This window comes from Suncus etruscus, chromosome 10 (genome assembly GCF_024139225.1).
Source record: "Suncus etruscus isolate mSunEtr1 chromosome 10, mSunEtr1.pri.cur, whole genome shotgun sequence".
Classification (NCBI taxonomy): domain Eukaryota; kingdom Metazoa; phylum Chordata; class Mammalia; order Eulipotyphla; family Soricidae; genus Suncus; species Suncus etruscus.
Genome location: NC_064857.1, coordinates 36,935,853 through 36,953,508, shown reverse-complemented (window position 1 = coordinate 36,953,508; position 17,656 = coordinate 36,935,853). Strand labels below are relative to the sequence as shown.

The window sequence follows — 17,656 nt, the reverse complement described above, 5'->3', positions numbered from 1 at the left end:
GTTGCTTCCAAACCCGCTTTCCCCAATCTCCCCCATTTTGGGGTATGAGGCTTCCACCACACTTCATCATTAAGAACATTAGAACCGGGGCCGGAGTGGTGGTGCACGGGGTAGGGCTTTTGCCTTGCACGCGCTGATGTAGGACCAACCGCAGTTCGATCCTCCAGCGTCCCATATGGTTCCCAAGCCAAGAGTGATTTCTGAGTGCATAGCCAGGAATAACCCCTGAGCATCACCAGGTGTGGCCCACCCTCCCCCCCAAAAAAAATAAAAAGAAAAAGGAAAAGGAAACTATTCCTGGCTTAGTGCTCAGAGACTCATAGTGGTGCTCAAGAGACCATATGTAGTGCCAAGGATAGAACCTGGGTCAGCTACAAGCAAGACAAGTGCTGTACCCACTATACCCACTCCAGTCCTGATGTTAACAGTATTTTGGGGGCCGGAGAGATAGCATGGAGGTAAGGTGTTTGCCTTGCAATCAGAAGGTTGGTGGTTCGAATCCCAGCATCCCATATGGTCTCCTGAGCCTGCCAGGAGCCATTTCTGAGCATAGAGTCAGGAGTAACCCCTGAGTGCTGCCGGACATGACCCCAAAAACCCCCCAAAAACAAAAAACTTTTTTTTTGTCTATTTTGGGGTCACACCCTTGGTTCTTAGGGCTTGCTTTTGGTTCTGCACTCAGGGATCACTCTTGGGGGGGGGTCTTTCAGGGGGACAGGGATTAAGCTGCATGCAAGACAAATGATCTATCTACTTGATTATCACTCAGGCCCTGGAAATTAACAGTATTTACATATTACAGAAAATATTCTTTGCACACCAGAGGTACATATTTTTATAAATTGATATTGATATTACTGAAACGTTTGCTAGGCCAAACTTTTTTTTGTTTTTGTTTTTGTTTTTGGGCCACACCCGGCGGTGCTCAGGGGTTACTCCTGGCTGTCTGCTCAGAAGTAGCTCCTGGCAGGCACGGGGGTGGGGGGGGTGGGGGGGGGGGGTGGTGGTGGTGGTGGTGGTGGCATATGGGACGCCGGGATTCAAACTAAACACCTTTGGTCCTGGATCGGCTGCTTGCAAGGCAAACACTGCTGTGCTCTCTCTCCGGGCACTAGGCCAAACATTTAATGGGCTGGGCTTAGGTTTTACATGCAAGAGACCTGGGTTTAATCCCTAGCACTTCTTCAGGCCCTGAACATTGCTGGGTGTGGTCCCCAAGCAAAAAAAGTGTTACCTTGACTACACAATACTCATGGGACTACTCCCAGATCCCAGTTCGGGTGTCACTTCTGGTGGTCCTTGAGGAACCAGGTGGTACCAGAGATCCAACCCAGGCCTCCTGCATGCAAATCATGTACTGGGATGACCCAATTAGCCCTGTCTCCCCAAACTTCTCATTAAGTGATCTAGTCCTTCAGTGATGGGCAGTTCTCTGGGGGTACTTGTATTTCCTAGTTCTAGGGGCACTGCCTTTCCTGGGATTATCTTTCCACCCTTGATTTTTTTGTTTATGGTTTGGGGCCACACCTGGCTGTACATGGGGCTTACTCCTGGCTTTCTACTCAGGAATTACTCCTGGTGGGGAGTGTTAGAGAACCACATAGGGATTGAATCCGGGTGGACTGTAAGCAAGGCAAGTACCCTATCTGCTATTCTATCTCTTTGGCCCCTCTGTTCCTATGTTCCTAACAGTGGTGTTAGGCCTTACAAGATTCCAGTCACTGACCCTAAAAACTCTGGCCATACCCTTTCACATGGCCTCTGTTCCTGTTGGACAATCTCACTCCTCCCCATTTCCCAAATTCTTGTCCTTCTATCTTAAAAACCATGCTTTAGGGGGCCGGGCGGTGGCGCTAAAGGTAAGGTGCCTGCCTTGCCTGCACTAGCCTTGGACGGACCGCGGTTCGATCCCCCGGCGTCCCATATGGTCCCCCAAGCCAGGAGCAACTTCTGAGTGCATAGCCAGGAGTAACCCCTGAGCGTCAATGGGTGTGGCCCAAAAACCAAAAAAAAAAAAAAAACCAAAAAAAAAACAACCATGCTTTAGATCTGTGATATAGCTCAGTGATAGAACGTAAGAGCACATGCCTAGTATGTGTGAAGCCTTCTGTTTGATCCCTAGAACCATCTTGTTCTATCCACAAGGACCTTGTAGCTCGTTGGCCGAGTTTGAGAATGACCCCTGGCTCGCCTCAGCATCGCTTGGTAGTCTCTTCGAACAAAATAATTCTAACTTAGAATCAATAAAACTCTATACATTTGCACAATAATTTACAGAGCATTTTATGATATTTTATTTTATTTATCTTAGTTGTTTGACTGCAACCCTGGGAGATTGGTATTATCAATAATAATAATAATAATGACTTACCAAAGTGAATTTCTTGAAAACCTTAAAGTTGAACTTGAAAGCCACTATGCTGCCTTCTGGGCTTGAGTTGAGAACTTTCAAAGATGCTTGAAACAGAGACTTCCCAAGTCTTGTTCTTCAGCCATCTGATTTGTGGGGGGGGGGGGGCGCTCAGGGGTTATGCCTGGCTCTTCGCTCAGAAATCACTCCTGGCATGGGGCTGAAGTGGTGGCACAGTGGTACGTCATTTGCCTTGCACACGCTGACCTAGGATGGATCATGGTTCGATTCTCTGGCATCCCATATGGTCCCCCAAGCCAGGAGCAATTTCTGAGTGCATAGCCAGGAGTAATCCCTGAGCGACACCAGGTGTAGCCCAGAAACAAAACAAAACAAAAAATCGCTCCTGGCAGGCATGGGGACCATATGGGATGCTGGGATTCGAACCACTATCTATCCTATATTGGCTGCTTGCAAGGCAGATGCCCTACCGCTGTGCTATCTCTCTGACCCCCATCTGATATTTTTTTTGTTTGTTTTTGGGGACACACCGTGCCATGCTAAGAGCTTACTCCTGGTCTCAGCACTCAGGAGACAGGAATCATTCCTGGTGATGCTCTTGGGACCATATAGTACGATGCCGGAGAGCAAACCTGGGTCTGTCGTGTACAAGGCGAAAGCTCTATCCTCACATCTGCCATCCTTCCTTAGCTGCTTCTGTGCCAACTTTTCAATGTTCAGAAACTGAATGGTTTCTATATGGGTTTCCATACCTCACCTCTCTCTGTTGCATGACCTTTTAGCTTAAAATAAGGTCCTGTGAGCAGTAATGTAGACTCTGTTTAGACAGGCTCAGCCAAAAAAAAAAAAAAAAAAAAAAAGTTGGACAGCCAGCCAGTCTCACCAGAGGGCAATCAATAATCATCGACTCAAAGACTCGACCACAGCGTCCTTTCAAGTTAGAAAACCTGTCTAAAAACCAAATAACAACTTTGCTTCAGCCAAGCCCCAAAGTGAGGGACACTGACACACCCACTAGGTGATATCAAAGCAGTTTCTCAGTTCCAGAAAGCTCCATTTTCACAGTGGGAGAGAAAACACATTTTCTTTTGCATGGGCATGAGGCTACCCATAGACAAAGGGAGTTTTATTTGTTTTGGGTCATACCCAGTAGCACTCAGGGGTTACTTTTGGTTTTTCACTCAGAAATCACACCTGGCAGACAAGGGGCGGGGAGGAGAATCACATGGGATGTCGGGATTCGAACCACCGTTCATCCTGAGTCTGCTACGTTGCAAAGCAAACGCCCAGCCGCTGTGCTATCTCTCCGGCCCCCCGCAGGCGTGAAAGGCAAGGCGAGGCCCAGCCCAGGAAGAGTTAAGGCACCACACCCCCCCCCCCGGGGGAAACGCTCGCTTCCTATTGGCCCAGCCGGCGAAGAAGGCGGATCCTGTGACGTCACGGGGTGGGCGGGAAGGAATGTTCCAAGTGCATTACTCTAAGAGGGGAGCAATTTTGGAGGAAAGCTCAGTCTTGGGAAGTTACCTTCTTTCCTTCAAATTTTAGCTCCTTAGATATCACACATTTTTGTACGTTTATCAATGCGGGTGGTGCTCAGGCGATGCGTTCCTGTTTCCTCCGCTTTTCTGAAGGAGGCGAGGCAGAATCCCCCCTGCTGGACGAGTGGTCTCGTCCACTTCAGGTCGGATGCTGGTGGCCTGATGGTTGGAGCTGTTTGTAAATTGCAGCTTATAAGGCGCGGCTTTTAATCAGGGACCGTCCAGGCTTGGGGGCGCGGCTGGACCACCATGGCCCTCCTGGGGGCCACCCCGCGGCTGGTGCTGCTGTTCAGCGGGAAGAGGAAATCCGGGAAGGACTTCGTGACCGATGCGCTCCAGAGCAGGTGCAACTTGGGTCGGGGAAAGGAGATGAGGGATGGGGACCCCAAGGTACCTGTCCTGGAGGTCTGGGTTGGTGAGACACCGAACATTGGAATGGGGGGGGGGGGGTCCTGAAGCTGCAGGGTTCCCTCTAGAGGGACTTCAAAACCCAGCTTTGAAGAAGCTGCTGCCACTTTTCCAAGCTCCTTCAGTTGGAGGTCTAACTCCAGCATGCATTAGCAAAAGGTTATTATTGCCCAGACTTTTTATTTTTGTTTTGTTTTTGTTTTTGGGAAACACCCGGCGGCACTCAGGGGTTACTCCTAGATTTGCGCTCAGAAATCGCTCCTGGAAGGCTCGGGGGATCACCTGGGATGCTGGGATTCGAACCGGGACCGTCCCAGGTCTGCCTCTTGCAAGGCAAATGCCCTACTTCTGTGCTATCTCTCCAGCCCCTTGCCCAGACTTTTTCTACGCAGCCGTGTCGTGTGTGTAACCCCCAGGAGGGTGTTTTTCTATCAGAAGAGTGTCAGGATTTCCAGACCACGTCCCCAAGGGCCTAAACCAGATCAGCGACCCTCACAGTCCCCAATAGCTGCCTTTATTGAGCCTGTTTTGCTTGCCAGGCATTCTAGATAAATGCGATTTCATTATACCCTCAAAATAGTAGCGTGCGTTGTTATTAGTCCACCACAGGTGGACAAAAGGAACAGCCGAAAAATGAAAAACAAAAACAAAGGCGAAAACCAAAGTTGTTAGATTCCTAGGAAGTGACAGATCCAGGATTCAAATTCAGCTTTGCAGTTGCTTGGCATTATGACTTCCATCCCTTGCACCATATGTCTCCCAGGTGCCTCAAGAAAAGATCCCAGAGCCCCAAAACAACTCCCCCTAATTCATCTTTGGTCCTTTTTTTGGGAGAGGGCAAACCTGGCTGCCCTCAGAGATCCTTTTTAGTGTGGATCGGGAAACTATATGAGATGCTAGGAAATGAACCCTGCTCAGCTGTGTGCAAAAAGCAAGCACCTCTCTCTCTCTCCCCAGCCCCTCCCTGAGTCTTTATGTTTTTTTGTTTGTTTGTTTTGTTTTTGGGCTATACCCAGTGACGCTCTGGGGTTACTCCTGGCTATGCACTCAGAAATCACTCCTGGCTTGGGGGACCATATGGGACGCCCAGGGATCGAACCACAGTCCATCCTAGGTTGGCACATATGTAAGGCAAACGCCTTACCGCTTGTGCCATCGCTCCGGCCCCTGAATCTTCATCGTGAGCCTTTGGAGTTGGGATAGACACTGTTACCTACTTTGTACAATGAGCAGATAGAAGCAGGGACATGGAGAGCTGGTCCAGTGATCCATAGACCTGTAGCATGAATGGAATTCGGCTCTTTTTCTGGGGCCTGGAGCTTGTAATTAACTGGCTTCAGCACTTGTTGCATTTCCCGCAGACTTGGAGCTGATGTCTCTGCCATTCTGCGCCTCTCAGGTCCACTCAAGGAACAGTATGCCCAGGTAGGTAGGTGGTGCATGTGTGTTGGGAGCGCGCGCGCGTGTGTGTGTGTGTGTGTGTGTGTGTGTGTGTGTGTGTGTGTGTAATTGTAAAAAAAAAAGTCAGCATCCAGTCTTTTGTTGCTCTGGCTGTGATTTGAGTCCTTGCAACTCTGGGTTTTCTGTGGGTGTCTTTTGGGGGATTGTTTGGTTTTTGGGCCACTCCAGCAGTGCTCAGGGCTTACTCCTAGATTTATACAAGGAATCAACTCCTGGTGGGCTCAGGGGACCATATGAGGTGCTGGGATTGAACTGGGGATGACCATGTGCCAGGCAAGCGCCCTACATGCTCTAATATTTCTCCGGCCCTCTATGGGATTCTTTTCTATTTCATTGTCTTAAGCATTCTTTTTTTTCTCTTTCTTTCTTGGAGGGGAGATATCTGGTATACTCTGCCAGCTGACTAGATCAGTGCTTAGGCCCAGCTCTGGGGGCCTTGGGGCTGAGGTTCAAACTTTAGAGCCTCATGTGTACAAAGCATGTGCTGTACCACCGAACTACTTCCTTACCCCTTACTACTTTTAATTATCCTCATCATATGGGACCACACCCTAGGAGTTGTTCCTGGCTGGGGTTGAAAAGTAGCTTCCATCAGTGCTTGAGGAGGCATGCGGTGTGTGAAGAACATATTTGCCTGAAACTATCATCTTGGCCCATCATTGTTTATTTTTACTTTATTTTTGTATTTTGAGCTACACTCGGTGGCACTCAGGAGTTACTTCTGCAATTACTTCTGGCAGTAGTCAGAGAAGCATCTGGGCTGCCTGGGATCGAACCTAGGTCAGAGTGTGCAAGGCAATTGCCCTCCCTGCTGTACTAAGGCTCTGGCTCTATGGTCCATACTTTTTTTTTTGGGGGGGGGGGGCCATACCTGGAGGTACTCAGGCATTACTCCTGGCTCTGTACTGAGAAATTATGCCTGGGGGCTAGAGAGATAGCATGGAGGGAAGGTATTTGTCTTGCATGCAGAAGGACGGTGTTTCAAATCCTGGCATCCCATATGGTCCCTTGAGCCTGCCAGGAACGATTTCTGAGCGTAATGCCAGGAGTAACCCCTGAGCGCCGCCAGGTGCGACCCAAAAACCAAAAAAAAGAAAAAAAAAGAAATCACTCCTTGTAGGCTCAGGGAACATATGGAATGCTGGGGATCGAATCCCGGTAGACAGCATGCAAGCCAAACATCCTATCTGCTCTGTTCTGCTATCGCTCTGGTCTTGGCCCATACTTATTTTATTCTATTTTTTGTTTTTTGGGGGGCCACACCCAGAAACGATCAGAGGTTACTCTTAGCTCTGTACTCAGAAATCGCTCCTGGCAGGCTCAGGGGACCATATGGAACGCCAGGAATCAAGCCTGGGTCAGCTACTTATAAGGTAAACACCCTATCTGCTGTGCTATTGCTCCAGCACCAACACATACTTTTTTAATTAAAGCATCTTGAACTGGGCCCGGAGAGATAGCACAGCAGCGTTTGCCTTGCAAGCAGCTGATCCAGGACCAAAGGTGGTTGGTTCGAATCCCGGTGTCCCATATCCCCCCCCCCCCCCATGCCTGCCAGGAGTAACCCCTGAGCACCGCTGGGTGTAACCCAAAAAACAACAACAACAAAAAGTAAATAAATAAATAAATAAAACCACACACAAAGAAAAACATCTTGAACCAGAGCAGTGGCTTGAGCCATAAGGTGTCTGCCTTGTACACGCCAGCCTAGGACAGACCACTGCCAGCCTAGGACAGACCACCGTTCGATCCCCCCGAATCCCATATGGTCCCCCAAGCCAGGTGCGATTTCTGAGCGAATCGCCAGGAGTAATCCTTGAGCGTCACCGGGTATGGCCAAAAAAACAAAAAAATTTTTTGGAGGGGAACCTGGAAAAAAATGATTTATTTTGTGGTATCAAAGATTAAACTCAAACCCTCATGTGTGCATGATAAGAGTTCTCCTGTTATTGTTTTTTTGTTGTTGTTGCTGTTACTATTATTATTGCCTTTTGTGCCTTACCTGGCATTGCTCAGGGCTTAATCTGCATCGGGGATCACTTGAGGTGGTGCTCAGGAGACCCTATTGTGATGCCAGAGATTGAACCAGGTTGGCTATGTGCAAGGCAAGTGTTCTGTACACTGTATTGTCTCTCTGGTCCCTGTTTTTGTTGTTGCTGTTGTTGTTGTTGTTGTTTTTGACCACACTTGGCAGTGCTCAGGGGTTACTCCTGGCTCTGCACTCAGAAATTGCTCCTGGTAGACTCGGGGGACCATCTGTGATGCTGGGATTTGAACCACTGTCCTTCTGCATGCAGGGCAAACACCCTACTTCCATTCTCTCTCTCCGGCCCCTGTGGTATTTGACCCACCAGATCAGATATGCCAGTGTTCAGGCCTAGCAATGCTCTCTCTTCATTCGCTCTTTCTCTTCTCATGTGTTTGGTCTACAGCAGGTCATGCTCGGTAGCTACTTCTGATGCATTGCTGTGACTTGGTGCTGGCAGTATTTGAGGGACCATGTAGTGCTGGAGATCAAACCTTGGCCTTGTCTATGTAAAACATGTACTAAACCTTTGAACTGGTATGTGCTAGACCTTTGAACTAGCTCCTATACATTTATTTTTGTTTTTTTGGGGAGCCCTATCCAGTGGTACTCAGGGCTTACTCCTGGCTCCTATGCTCAGGGGTCATTCCTTAGGGAATGAATGACCTTAGGGAATTCCTTAGGTCATTGCTTAGGGAATGGAACAAGGGTTTTCTGCTTGCAAGGCAAAATGCCTGAATAACTTCCCCTTAATAACAGCCCTTCTGTGTTGATTCTGAAGTTACCCTGGGTGATATGACTGACAAGGGGATCATAATGTTCCTGGTGACTCCCTTTCCCGTTGGCAGAGGGCCTCTGAGAAGCCAGCTTATAAGGAAGTGGCTGCTGACCACCTCTTGAACAAAGGGAGTAGGAAGGTGACTTGTTTGACTGGGTCAGTGACCCTGAGTTTACAGATAAAGAAATCAAGTTCAGGGGGCTGGAAAGATGGCACAGCAGTAGTGCATTTGTCTTGCATGCAGAAGGATAGTGATTTGAATTCTGGCATCCCATGTAGTCCCCGAGCCTGCCGGGGGGCGATTTCTGAGCATAGAGCCAGGAGTAGCCCCTGAGCACTGCCAGATGTGACCCCCCCCCCAAAAAAAAAAACACCAACCAAGTTCAAGATCTGTTGAGAACCAAGGGAGCTGGCTGGTGCGCTTCAATCTGCTGTGACTGTCCCAAGTGAAGCCCCAGAATGCACTTGGTGGGGTTCCTAGGAGTGCCTGGTACCAAGAAAAGGGATACTTTGGCATTGCTGCCAGGAGCTTGGAGAAGGAGTTTGGAAACAGGAAATATGAGGGTGGAAGCTAAGTCCCTGGAATAAGCAATACAGGGAAGACATGGGGTGCAGAGTTTTCTGATCTCCCCCTTTGGTTGAAAGTTGGGTCTGGGCCCGGAGAGATAGCACAGTGGCGTTTGCCTTGCAAGCAGCCGATCCAGGACCAAAGGTGGTTAGTTAGAATCCCGGTGTCCCATATGGTCTCCCATGCCTGCCAGGAGCTATTTCTGAGCAGACAGCCAGGAGTAACCCCTGAGCAACACCGGGTGGGTGTGGCCCAAAAACCAAAAACCAAAAAAAAAAAAAAAAAAAAAAAAAGAAAGAAAGTTGGGTCTATGCTCAGCAATGCAAGTTGCAAGTACCTGAATTGCAAGTACCTAATTACGTTCTGAATTTGTTGACACCAGAAGTACCATATTTTTTGCTCTATAAGATGCACCACCAGGGGCCGGGCAGTGGCGCTAAAGGTAAGGTGCCTGCCTTGCCTGCGCTAGCCTTGGACGGACCTCGGTTCGATCCCCTGGTGTCCCATATGGTCCCCCAAGCCAGGAGCAACTTCTGAGCGCATAGCCAGGAGTAACCCCTGAGCGTTACCGGGTGTGCCCCCCCCCAAAATAAAAGAAAAAAAAAAAGATGCACCCAACCATAGATGCACATAATTTTTAGGAAAACAAGAAAAAATAAAAGGTAGAGCAGTGATCAAATAGTCTTAAATGAAAGCTCTATATGTGAAGGTGAAAGTGCACTAACCTGATTGCTTGTACTATGTGGTATGTCCGTGCAATAAAGGGTGCATAACACTTCCCCCATTTTTTTTTTTGCCATACCCAGCATCCTTCCTGGGTCAGCTGTGTGCAAGGCAAATGCCCTACCACTGTGCTACACTCTAGCCTCCGAACCCCATATTTGGTGGGGGGAGTGCATCTTATGGTATGAAAAATATAGGTAACTGGGAAGCCTTGTTCAAAGGGAAGAAGATATGTGTCACACAAATGAAGGGTAGACTGGAACAGTTTCTGGGTTTCCCTAGACCTTTCCATATGTTGGTCTGGAATTTCTTTGTTTCTTCTCTGTCCTCTACAGAGGCCTTTGACCCGGGGAACACTGAGGCTTCATTTTTCCTACTGGGGAGTACAGGGGGTGGACAGGAGTCTGTCCTAGGAGAGGTGGGTTACTGATGGACTATGCCCCTGGCAGGAGCACAACTTGGATTTCCAGAGACTTCTGGATGCTACCACCTACAAGGAGACGTACCGGCAGGATATGATCCGCTGGGGAGAAGAGAAACGGCAGGCTGACCCTGGCTTCTTCTGCAGGAAGGTGGTGGAAGGCATCTCCCAGCCTGTGTGGGTAAGTCTGCAAGAGCAGAGATAACCCTCTCCCCTGCCATGTGGGTTCACCTCGGTGGCCTATGTCTACGTCCGCAGCTACCATCCCTATACCTAGCTGGTCATCATAGCTCCCACATGGATCCTGGTTCTTGTTCTGCCTCCTTTCACATGCATTCACCACTCAGTAGCCATGGTGAAGCCACTCCTTCATTTAGCATCTTTCTCTCTTTTTTTTTTAAATAATTTATTTAAGCTCCATGATTACAAACATGGTTTTTTTTTTTTTTTTTTTTTTTTTTTTTGTGGTTTTTGGGTCACACCCGGCAGTGCTCAGGGGTTACTCCTGGCTCCATGCTCAGAAATTGCTCCTGGCAGGCACAGGGGACCATATGGGACGCTGGGATTCGAACCGATGACCTCTTGCATGAAAGGCAAACGCCTTACCTCCATGCTATCTCTCCAGCCCCTACAAACATGTTTGTAGTTGGGTTTTAGTCATAAAACGACCACCCTCCTTCACCAGTGCAACATTCCCATCCCCAACCCCCCTCTTCCCCCACCCCCTACATGTCTTCAGGACAGACATTCTATTTCTCTCATTCTATTTTTTTTATTAATATCTTTATTTAAACACCTTGATTTCAAATATGACTGTAGTTGGGTTTCAGTCATGTAAAGAACACCCCCCTTCACCAGTGCAACATTCCCATCACCAGTGTCCCAAATCTCCCTCCTCCCCACCCCACCTGTACTCTAGACAGGCTTTCCACTTCTCTCATTCATTCACATTGTTATGGTAGTTCTCAATGTAGTTATTTCTCTAACTGCACTCACCATTCTTTGTGGTGAGCTTCATATCATGAACTCCAGCCCTTCTCTCTTTGTCTCTGAAGATTATTGCAAAAATGTCTTTTATTTTTCTTAAAACCCATAGATGAGGGAGACTATTCTATCTCTCTCCCTCTGACTTATTTCACTCAGCATAATAGATAACATGTACATCCATGTATAGGAAAATTTCATGACTTCATTTCTCCTGACTGCTACATCTTTGTCTTACTGCTTGGGAACCAAATTAAACACCCTCACATGACCTTCTGTGGTCTACTTGTTGCTCCTCTTTGAGCATCCATGTTCCTGAAGCTGCAGTCTTCTCTCAGATCCTCAGGTAGACTGAGCGATTCTTCTGGAGTCAGGGTCTCTGGATGTCTTCTGAAGTCAGCTTGCCTGGGATTTCTTTCTTGTTTTTTTTTTTGTTTTTTTTTTTTTTGGTTTTTGGGCCACACCCGGTGACACTCAGGGGTTACTCCTGGCTATGCGCTCAGAAGTTGCTCCTGGCTTGGGGGACCATATGGGACACCGGGGGATCGAACAGCAGTCCGTCCTAGTCTAGCGCTGGCAAGGCAGACACCTTACCTCTAGCGCCACCGCCTGGCCCCGATTTCTTTCTTGTTTTTATTTTGTTATTTTGGGTCAAACCTGGAGGTTATCAATGCTCAGATATCACTTCTATTGATATTCAAGGGAATCATTCAGTGCCGGGGATTGAACCTTAGGCTCCTGCATGTAATTTTTATCCAGTTATTTATTTATTTATTTATTTATTTATTTATTTATTTATTTATTTATTTATTTATTTATTGGGTCACATCCGGCAGCACTCAGGGGTTACTCCTGGCTCTACACTCAGAAATTGCCCCTGGCAGGCACAGGGGATCATATGGGATGCCGGAATTCAAACCACCATCCTTTTGCTATCTGCTATACCTCCATGCTATCTCTCTGGCCCCCTATTCAGTTATTTTTCAGGCCCTGGCTCCCCATTCTTATCCTGCCCAGGTTTGCCAAGATGACATCTCTCCAGGGAAGCCTTCTTTTTTTTTTAAAGGGAAGCCTTCTTGAAAATCCAAGTCTTATTTATTTATTTTTACTGATGTGAAAGCTGTTTTGTTAATTTGTTTGTTTGTTTGTTTGTTTGTTTTCGGCCACACCTGTTTGATGCTCAGGAGTTACTCCTGGCTAAACGCTCAGAAATTGCCCCTGGCTTGGGGGGACCATATGGGACGCCGGGAGATCGAACCACAGTCCTTCCTTGGCTAGCGCTTGCAAGGCAGACACCTTACCTCTAGCGCCACCTTGCCGGCCCCATGTTTTGTTAATTTATTTTAAATTAAGGTACCATGATTATCAAAGTTGTTGATAATAGAGTTTTTTGTTTTTTGTTTTTGTTTGTTTGTTTTGGGCCACACCCAGTGATGCTCAGGGGTTACTCCTGGCTATGTGCTCAGAAATTGCCCCTGGCTTGGAGGGACATATGGGACACCGAGGGATCCAACTGTGGTCCGTCCTAGGTTAGCGCATGCAAGCCAGACAGACGCCTTACCAGTAGCGCCACCGCTCTGGCCCCTGTTAATAGAGTTTTAGACATACAGTGTTTCAGCACCAATTCCACCATTAGTGTCAATTTCCCTCCACCAATGCCCTAGGTTCTCTTCCTGGCTACTCATATTTATTTATTGATTGACTGATTGATTGGCTATGGGGGGACACATCTGGTAGTGTCAGGGCTTACTCCTGGTTCTTCACGCATGGATCATTCCTGGCAGGTTTGGGGGGTCATGTGGGGAGTTGGGGATTAAATTTAAGTTAGCTGATGCAAAGCAAGAGCCTTACCTCCTATATTGCTTTGATCCCCTTTCCATCCATTTTTCTATTTAGTTGTGGTGTGAAATCTCATGCTTATAGTTGGGTACAAGAGAGGCTGGAGCAATAGCACAGTGGGTAGGGCATATGCCTGGCACGTAGCTGACTCAGGTTTGACCCTTGGCATCCTATATGGTCCCTCGAGCCTGCCAGGAGTGATTTCTGAGTGCAAAGATAGGAGTAACCTTTAAGTGCTGCTGGGGGTGGCCCAAAAAACAGAACAAGAAATCCAGAGAAACAAAAAAAACCTGACCTTTCTCTCCAGCCCACCTTATGTCTAGCCTTTGTTCCTTATACTTTGCATTGCTTACCTGTTGTCTGTGTTCCTCCCACAGCTGGTGAGTGACGCACGGAGGTTATCAGACATCCAGTGGTTCCTGGAGGCCTATGGGCCACTGACACAGACTGTGCGAGTGGTGGCGACTGAGAAGAGCCGGCAGCAGCGAGGCTGGGTATTCACGCCAGGTGTGACCTCTGCACCTCAACCCCAAGCAGGGCTACAAGGTTCCTTTCTGTGCATGCTTCAGGGCCATAGTGGGGTGCTATGCAACCATAGAGAGACTTAGACCTGGCACTGAGTTGGTGATCAGGGTTCCCCATGACCTTGACCTGTTCCCCTGATCTGGGCTAGGCTCTCTAGCCATTGGGTTTCCTGACCTCCAGCAGGGATCCAACGTATGGTCTCTGAACCTCACCTGTGTTTTCTAGCCTGGCAATTGGATTGACGTCCCCAGCCTATGTGTATATGTGGGCCACAGTGGGTGGGCAAGTACCCACGTGGGTACATGTATCCTGGCATGTGAGCATGTATGTATACTAGTGCAGATGTTTGCAGGTGCTTATGTGTGCCAGAATATGTGGGTGCATCTGGTGCCTGTTTAGAGGGGCCACTGTGTGGCCAGGAGAAACACAGTTGACTCAGAGCCCTGACCCAGTGGTTATCGCCTCTCTTTGTGGGTTTTGTTTGTTTGTTTTTGTTTTGGGGTCACACCTGGCGGTGCTCAGGGGTTACTTCTGGCTCTGCGCTCAGAAATTGCTCCTGGCAGGCACGGGGGACCATATGGGATGCCGGGATTTGAACCACCATCCGTTCTGAATAGGCTGCATGCAAGGCAAATGCCCTACCTTTGTGCTTTCTCCGGCACCATGTAGATGTAGATGTTCTGGATTTTTCTTTTCATTTTTTTTCTTTTTTCTTTGTTTTTTTTGTTTGTTTGTTTGTTTGTTTTGTTTTTTTTTTTTTTTTTTTGGTTTTTGGGCCACACCCGGTGACGCTCAGGGGTTACTCCTGGCTATGCGCTCAGAAGTCCCTCCTGGCTTGGGGGACCATATGGGACACCGGGAGATCGAACCGCGGTCCGTCCAAGGCTAGCGCAGGCGAGGCAGGCACCTTACCTCTAGCGCCACCACCCGGCCCTTTTTTTCTTTTTTTTTTTGGGTTTTTGGGCCACACCCTACCAGGCAAACACCCTACCACTGTGCTTTCTCTCTGGCCCCTAAAGCCTCTCTCTTTGGCCTCTTCTTGCCAGGGTACCTCCGCTTCCTCAGAGGCCAGGCCAATGGGAAATGCTTTATACCCCTTAGTCACTGCTTTCCAGTTCCCACAAACCTACCAGTTGTGCACTGCTGTTGCGGGTCTGGTGGGAGGAGAATGCTTCCTGCTCTAGGACTGACTCAGAGCTTAAGGGATTGACACCCACACATCTGGCCTCACATTAGATGAAATTCAGTGCCTGTGAGGACTGTCCATGGGTCCAGCTTTGTGGTGGTTGGTAGCTGACTGGTGAACCCCTCCTGGTCATTAGGTGTTGAAGAAGTGATGAGCTCCAGTTCTGAGCAATGCTGCTTAAACATTTGCCACTCGTACCCCTTTCCACTTAAGTATAACTAGCACCAGAAATGCCTCTGATTCCCCACACTCTTTATTTTTTGGTTTTTGGGTCATACCTGTTAGAGCTCAGGGGTTCCTCCTGGCTCTATGCTCAGAAATTGCTCGTGGCAGACTCGGGAGACCATATGGGATGTTGGGATTCGAACAACCGTCCTTCTGCATGCAAGGCAAATGCCTTACTTCCATCCTATCTCTCCGGCCCCCTCCCCACACTCTTGAGTTTGAATTCACTACCATTTTGGGGGCCCTCATCCAGCAGTGTTTACTCCAGCTTCTGCACTCAGGGATCACTCATGACAGAGTTTGGGTAACCCTGTAAGGTTCTGGAGATCAAACCCAGGTTAGCAGCAAACAAGGCAAGTGTCCTACCCAGGGTCCTGTCTCTCCAGTCCCTAAATTTATTAGTTGTTGCTCTTTGATGAAATTTCACTCTTTGGGGACCTCCCACCTTTAATTTTGTGATCTCCTTTTAAGAAGCTAGGGTTCTGTTAGCCCACTTCACCCCTGGGAAGCAGTGTGGCAAGGGAAGAGCTAAATCTGCCCCACTTTGGGAGGGGTCTCAGGCTGCTCTATTTCAGGGTGTAGGGGAAGTATGCCCACCCAGAGGGGGAGCCAGGCCTGACGCCATCTTCTCTCTCCTCAGGGGTAGATGACGCCGAATCAGAATGTGGCCTGGACAACTTTGGGACCTTCGACTGGGTCATCGAGAACCATGGGGACGAGCAGCACCTGGAGGAACAGCTGAGGCACTTGACGGAATTTGTCCAGCGTGTGATCGTGGAGTCCTAAGATCCACAGGGCAGCAGGAGAGGTGGTGGAAGCTGGCCGAGTTGGGGTGCGGTTAAGAGGCCTGACTCTGAACTCAGGGGGCTAGCAGACAACATCTGACAAGTACTAATCAGAAGACTATGAAGAAGACTGTGATTGCTCTAGCACAGATGGTGTTGGTCAAGCTGGGCCTGAGGGGACTCGCCTGGCTGCCTTCTCTCCCCTGTTCTGGCTATGAGCTCAACTTCCAGTGTGGGTGCTAATAAACCTGGACACACTCAAGACCGGGCAGTGGCATTTCCTGGACACCAGTGCTGCTGTGTGGGGCTCCGTGGACTGGGCTGAGCCCTTCTGTTCCCCCTGGGTTCTGGCCTGCTTGTATCTGCTTGGGGAAATGATGTGGGGGTTAGGAGTTCTTTTAGGACTTGACTCTAAGAGAGTCCAAGAGTTCAAAGTGACTGAGATGTCAGGACAGCTCTGAATCCCCCTTGTGTGCTCCTTGCAGGGTCCTATCATGGTGCTGTCCATAGCCTTGTCAAAGGGGCTTGCCTCTCTCCTTTCTATCTTTTTTTTGTTTTGTTTTGTTTTTTGTTTTTTTGGTCACACCCGGCGGGGCTCAAGGGGTTACTCCTGGCTGTCTGCTCAGAAATAGCTCCTGGCAGGCATGGGGGACCATATGGGACACCGGGATTCGAACCAACCACCTTTGGTCCTGGATCGGCTGCTTACAAGGCAAACACCTCTGTGCTATCTCTCCGGGCCCTCTTTTCTATCTTTTAGAGGCCTCACCAAGAAATGTTGAGGGATTACTCCTAGCTCTGCACTCAGAATCACTCATAGTTGTGTTCAGGGGAACATATGGAATATCAGGGATAGAATATGGGTCAACCATGTTGGAGGCAAATGCCCTTTCTGCTGTACTATTGCCCAGTGTCCCCCCACCCTTTTCTTTTTCTGTTTTGGGGCCATACCTGGTGGTACTTAGGTACATATATCTGGTGGGGATCAGGGGCCCCAGTGTGATGCTGTCAGTCATATGCTTGGCAAGTATCTTCTTCACTGTCCCCTCTCCGTGGTTTTTCTCCCATTTATTTATAGAACCTTAAAGATTTTTATGTTTCTTCAGGATTTCCCTGTGGAATAAGTCTTATGCTTTCTGCTAGCTCTGTAGCAGATGCCAGAAATTTGGAGAAGCACGAAGATTTTCTCAGGGCTCAAGGGTGGGTCTCACAGTAGGGCTCTGATGGCACAGAGGCTACCACAATTCTTTTTAATTTTGGTTTCTGAACAACACTGGTAGTGCTCAGGGTTATTTCTGGCTCTGCACTTAGGTAATCACTCCTGTCAATGTTCAGGAGACCATATAAGATGCCGGGGATAGAACTCATGTTGGCTAAATACAAGGCAAACACCCTACCTGCTGTACTATTGCTCTGCCCCATACACGTCTCTTTTATTTTTGCCTTAGTAATTTTTTTTGTTTGTTTTTTTGGGCCACACCCATTTGATGCTCAGGGGTTACTCCTGGCTAAACACTCAGAAATTGCCCCTAGCTTGGGGGGACCATATGGGACGCTGGGGAATCGAACCGCAGTCCTTCCTTGGCTAGCCAGATACCTTACCTCTAGCGCCACCTCACCAGCCCCTATTTTTCCCTTAGTATTTTAATTAAAAATTTTCCCTAGTATTTTATTTAATTTATTTATTTTTTGGTTTTTGGACCATACCCAGTGACGCTCAGGGGTTACTCCTAACTATGTGCTCAGAAATCGCTTCTGGCTTGGGGGACCAGATGGGACGCAGGGGGATCAAACTGCAGTCTGTATTAGGTTAGTGCA

General features: G+C 48.5%; 1 protein-coding gene across 2 annotated transcripts; it reads left to right on the top strand.

Moving 5' to 3' along the window:
- Nucleotides 1-4,056: 4,056 nt before the first annotated feature.
- PMVK (phosphomevalonate kinase) lies at nt 4,057-16,100 on the top strand. Of its 2 annotated transcripts, XM_049782352.1 has the most exons (5): nt 4,057-4,253; nt 5,679-5,742; nt 10,323-10,475; nt 13,495-13,624; nt 15,694-16,100. In XM_049782352.1, exons 1-5 carry the CDS (start codon nt 4,159-4,161, stop codon nt 15,837-15,839), a joined length of 588 nt encoding a protein of 195 aa, XP_049638309.1. In that variant the 5' UTR covers nt 4,057-4,158; the 3' UTR covers nt 15,840-16,100. The 2 variants fall into 2 exon arrangements, with proteins under 2 accessions (XP_049638309.1, XP_049638310.1); XM_049782353.1 differs by lacking the exon at nt 4,057-4,253 and having other exon boundaries at nt 5,690-5,742; nt 10,442-10,475.
- Nucleotides 16,101-17,656: the final 1,556 nt, after the last annotated feature.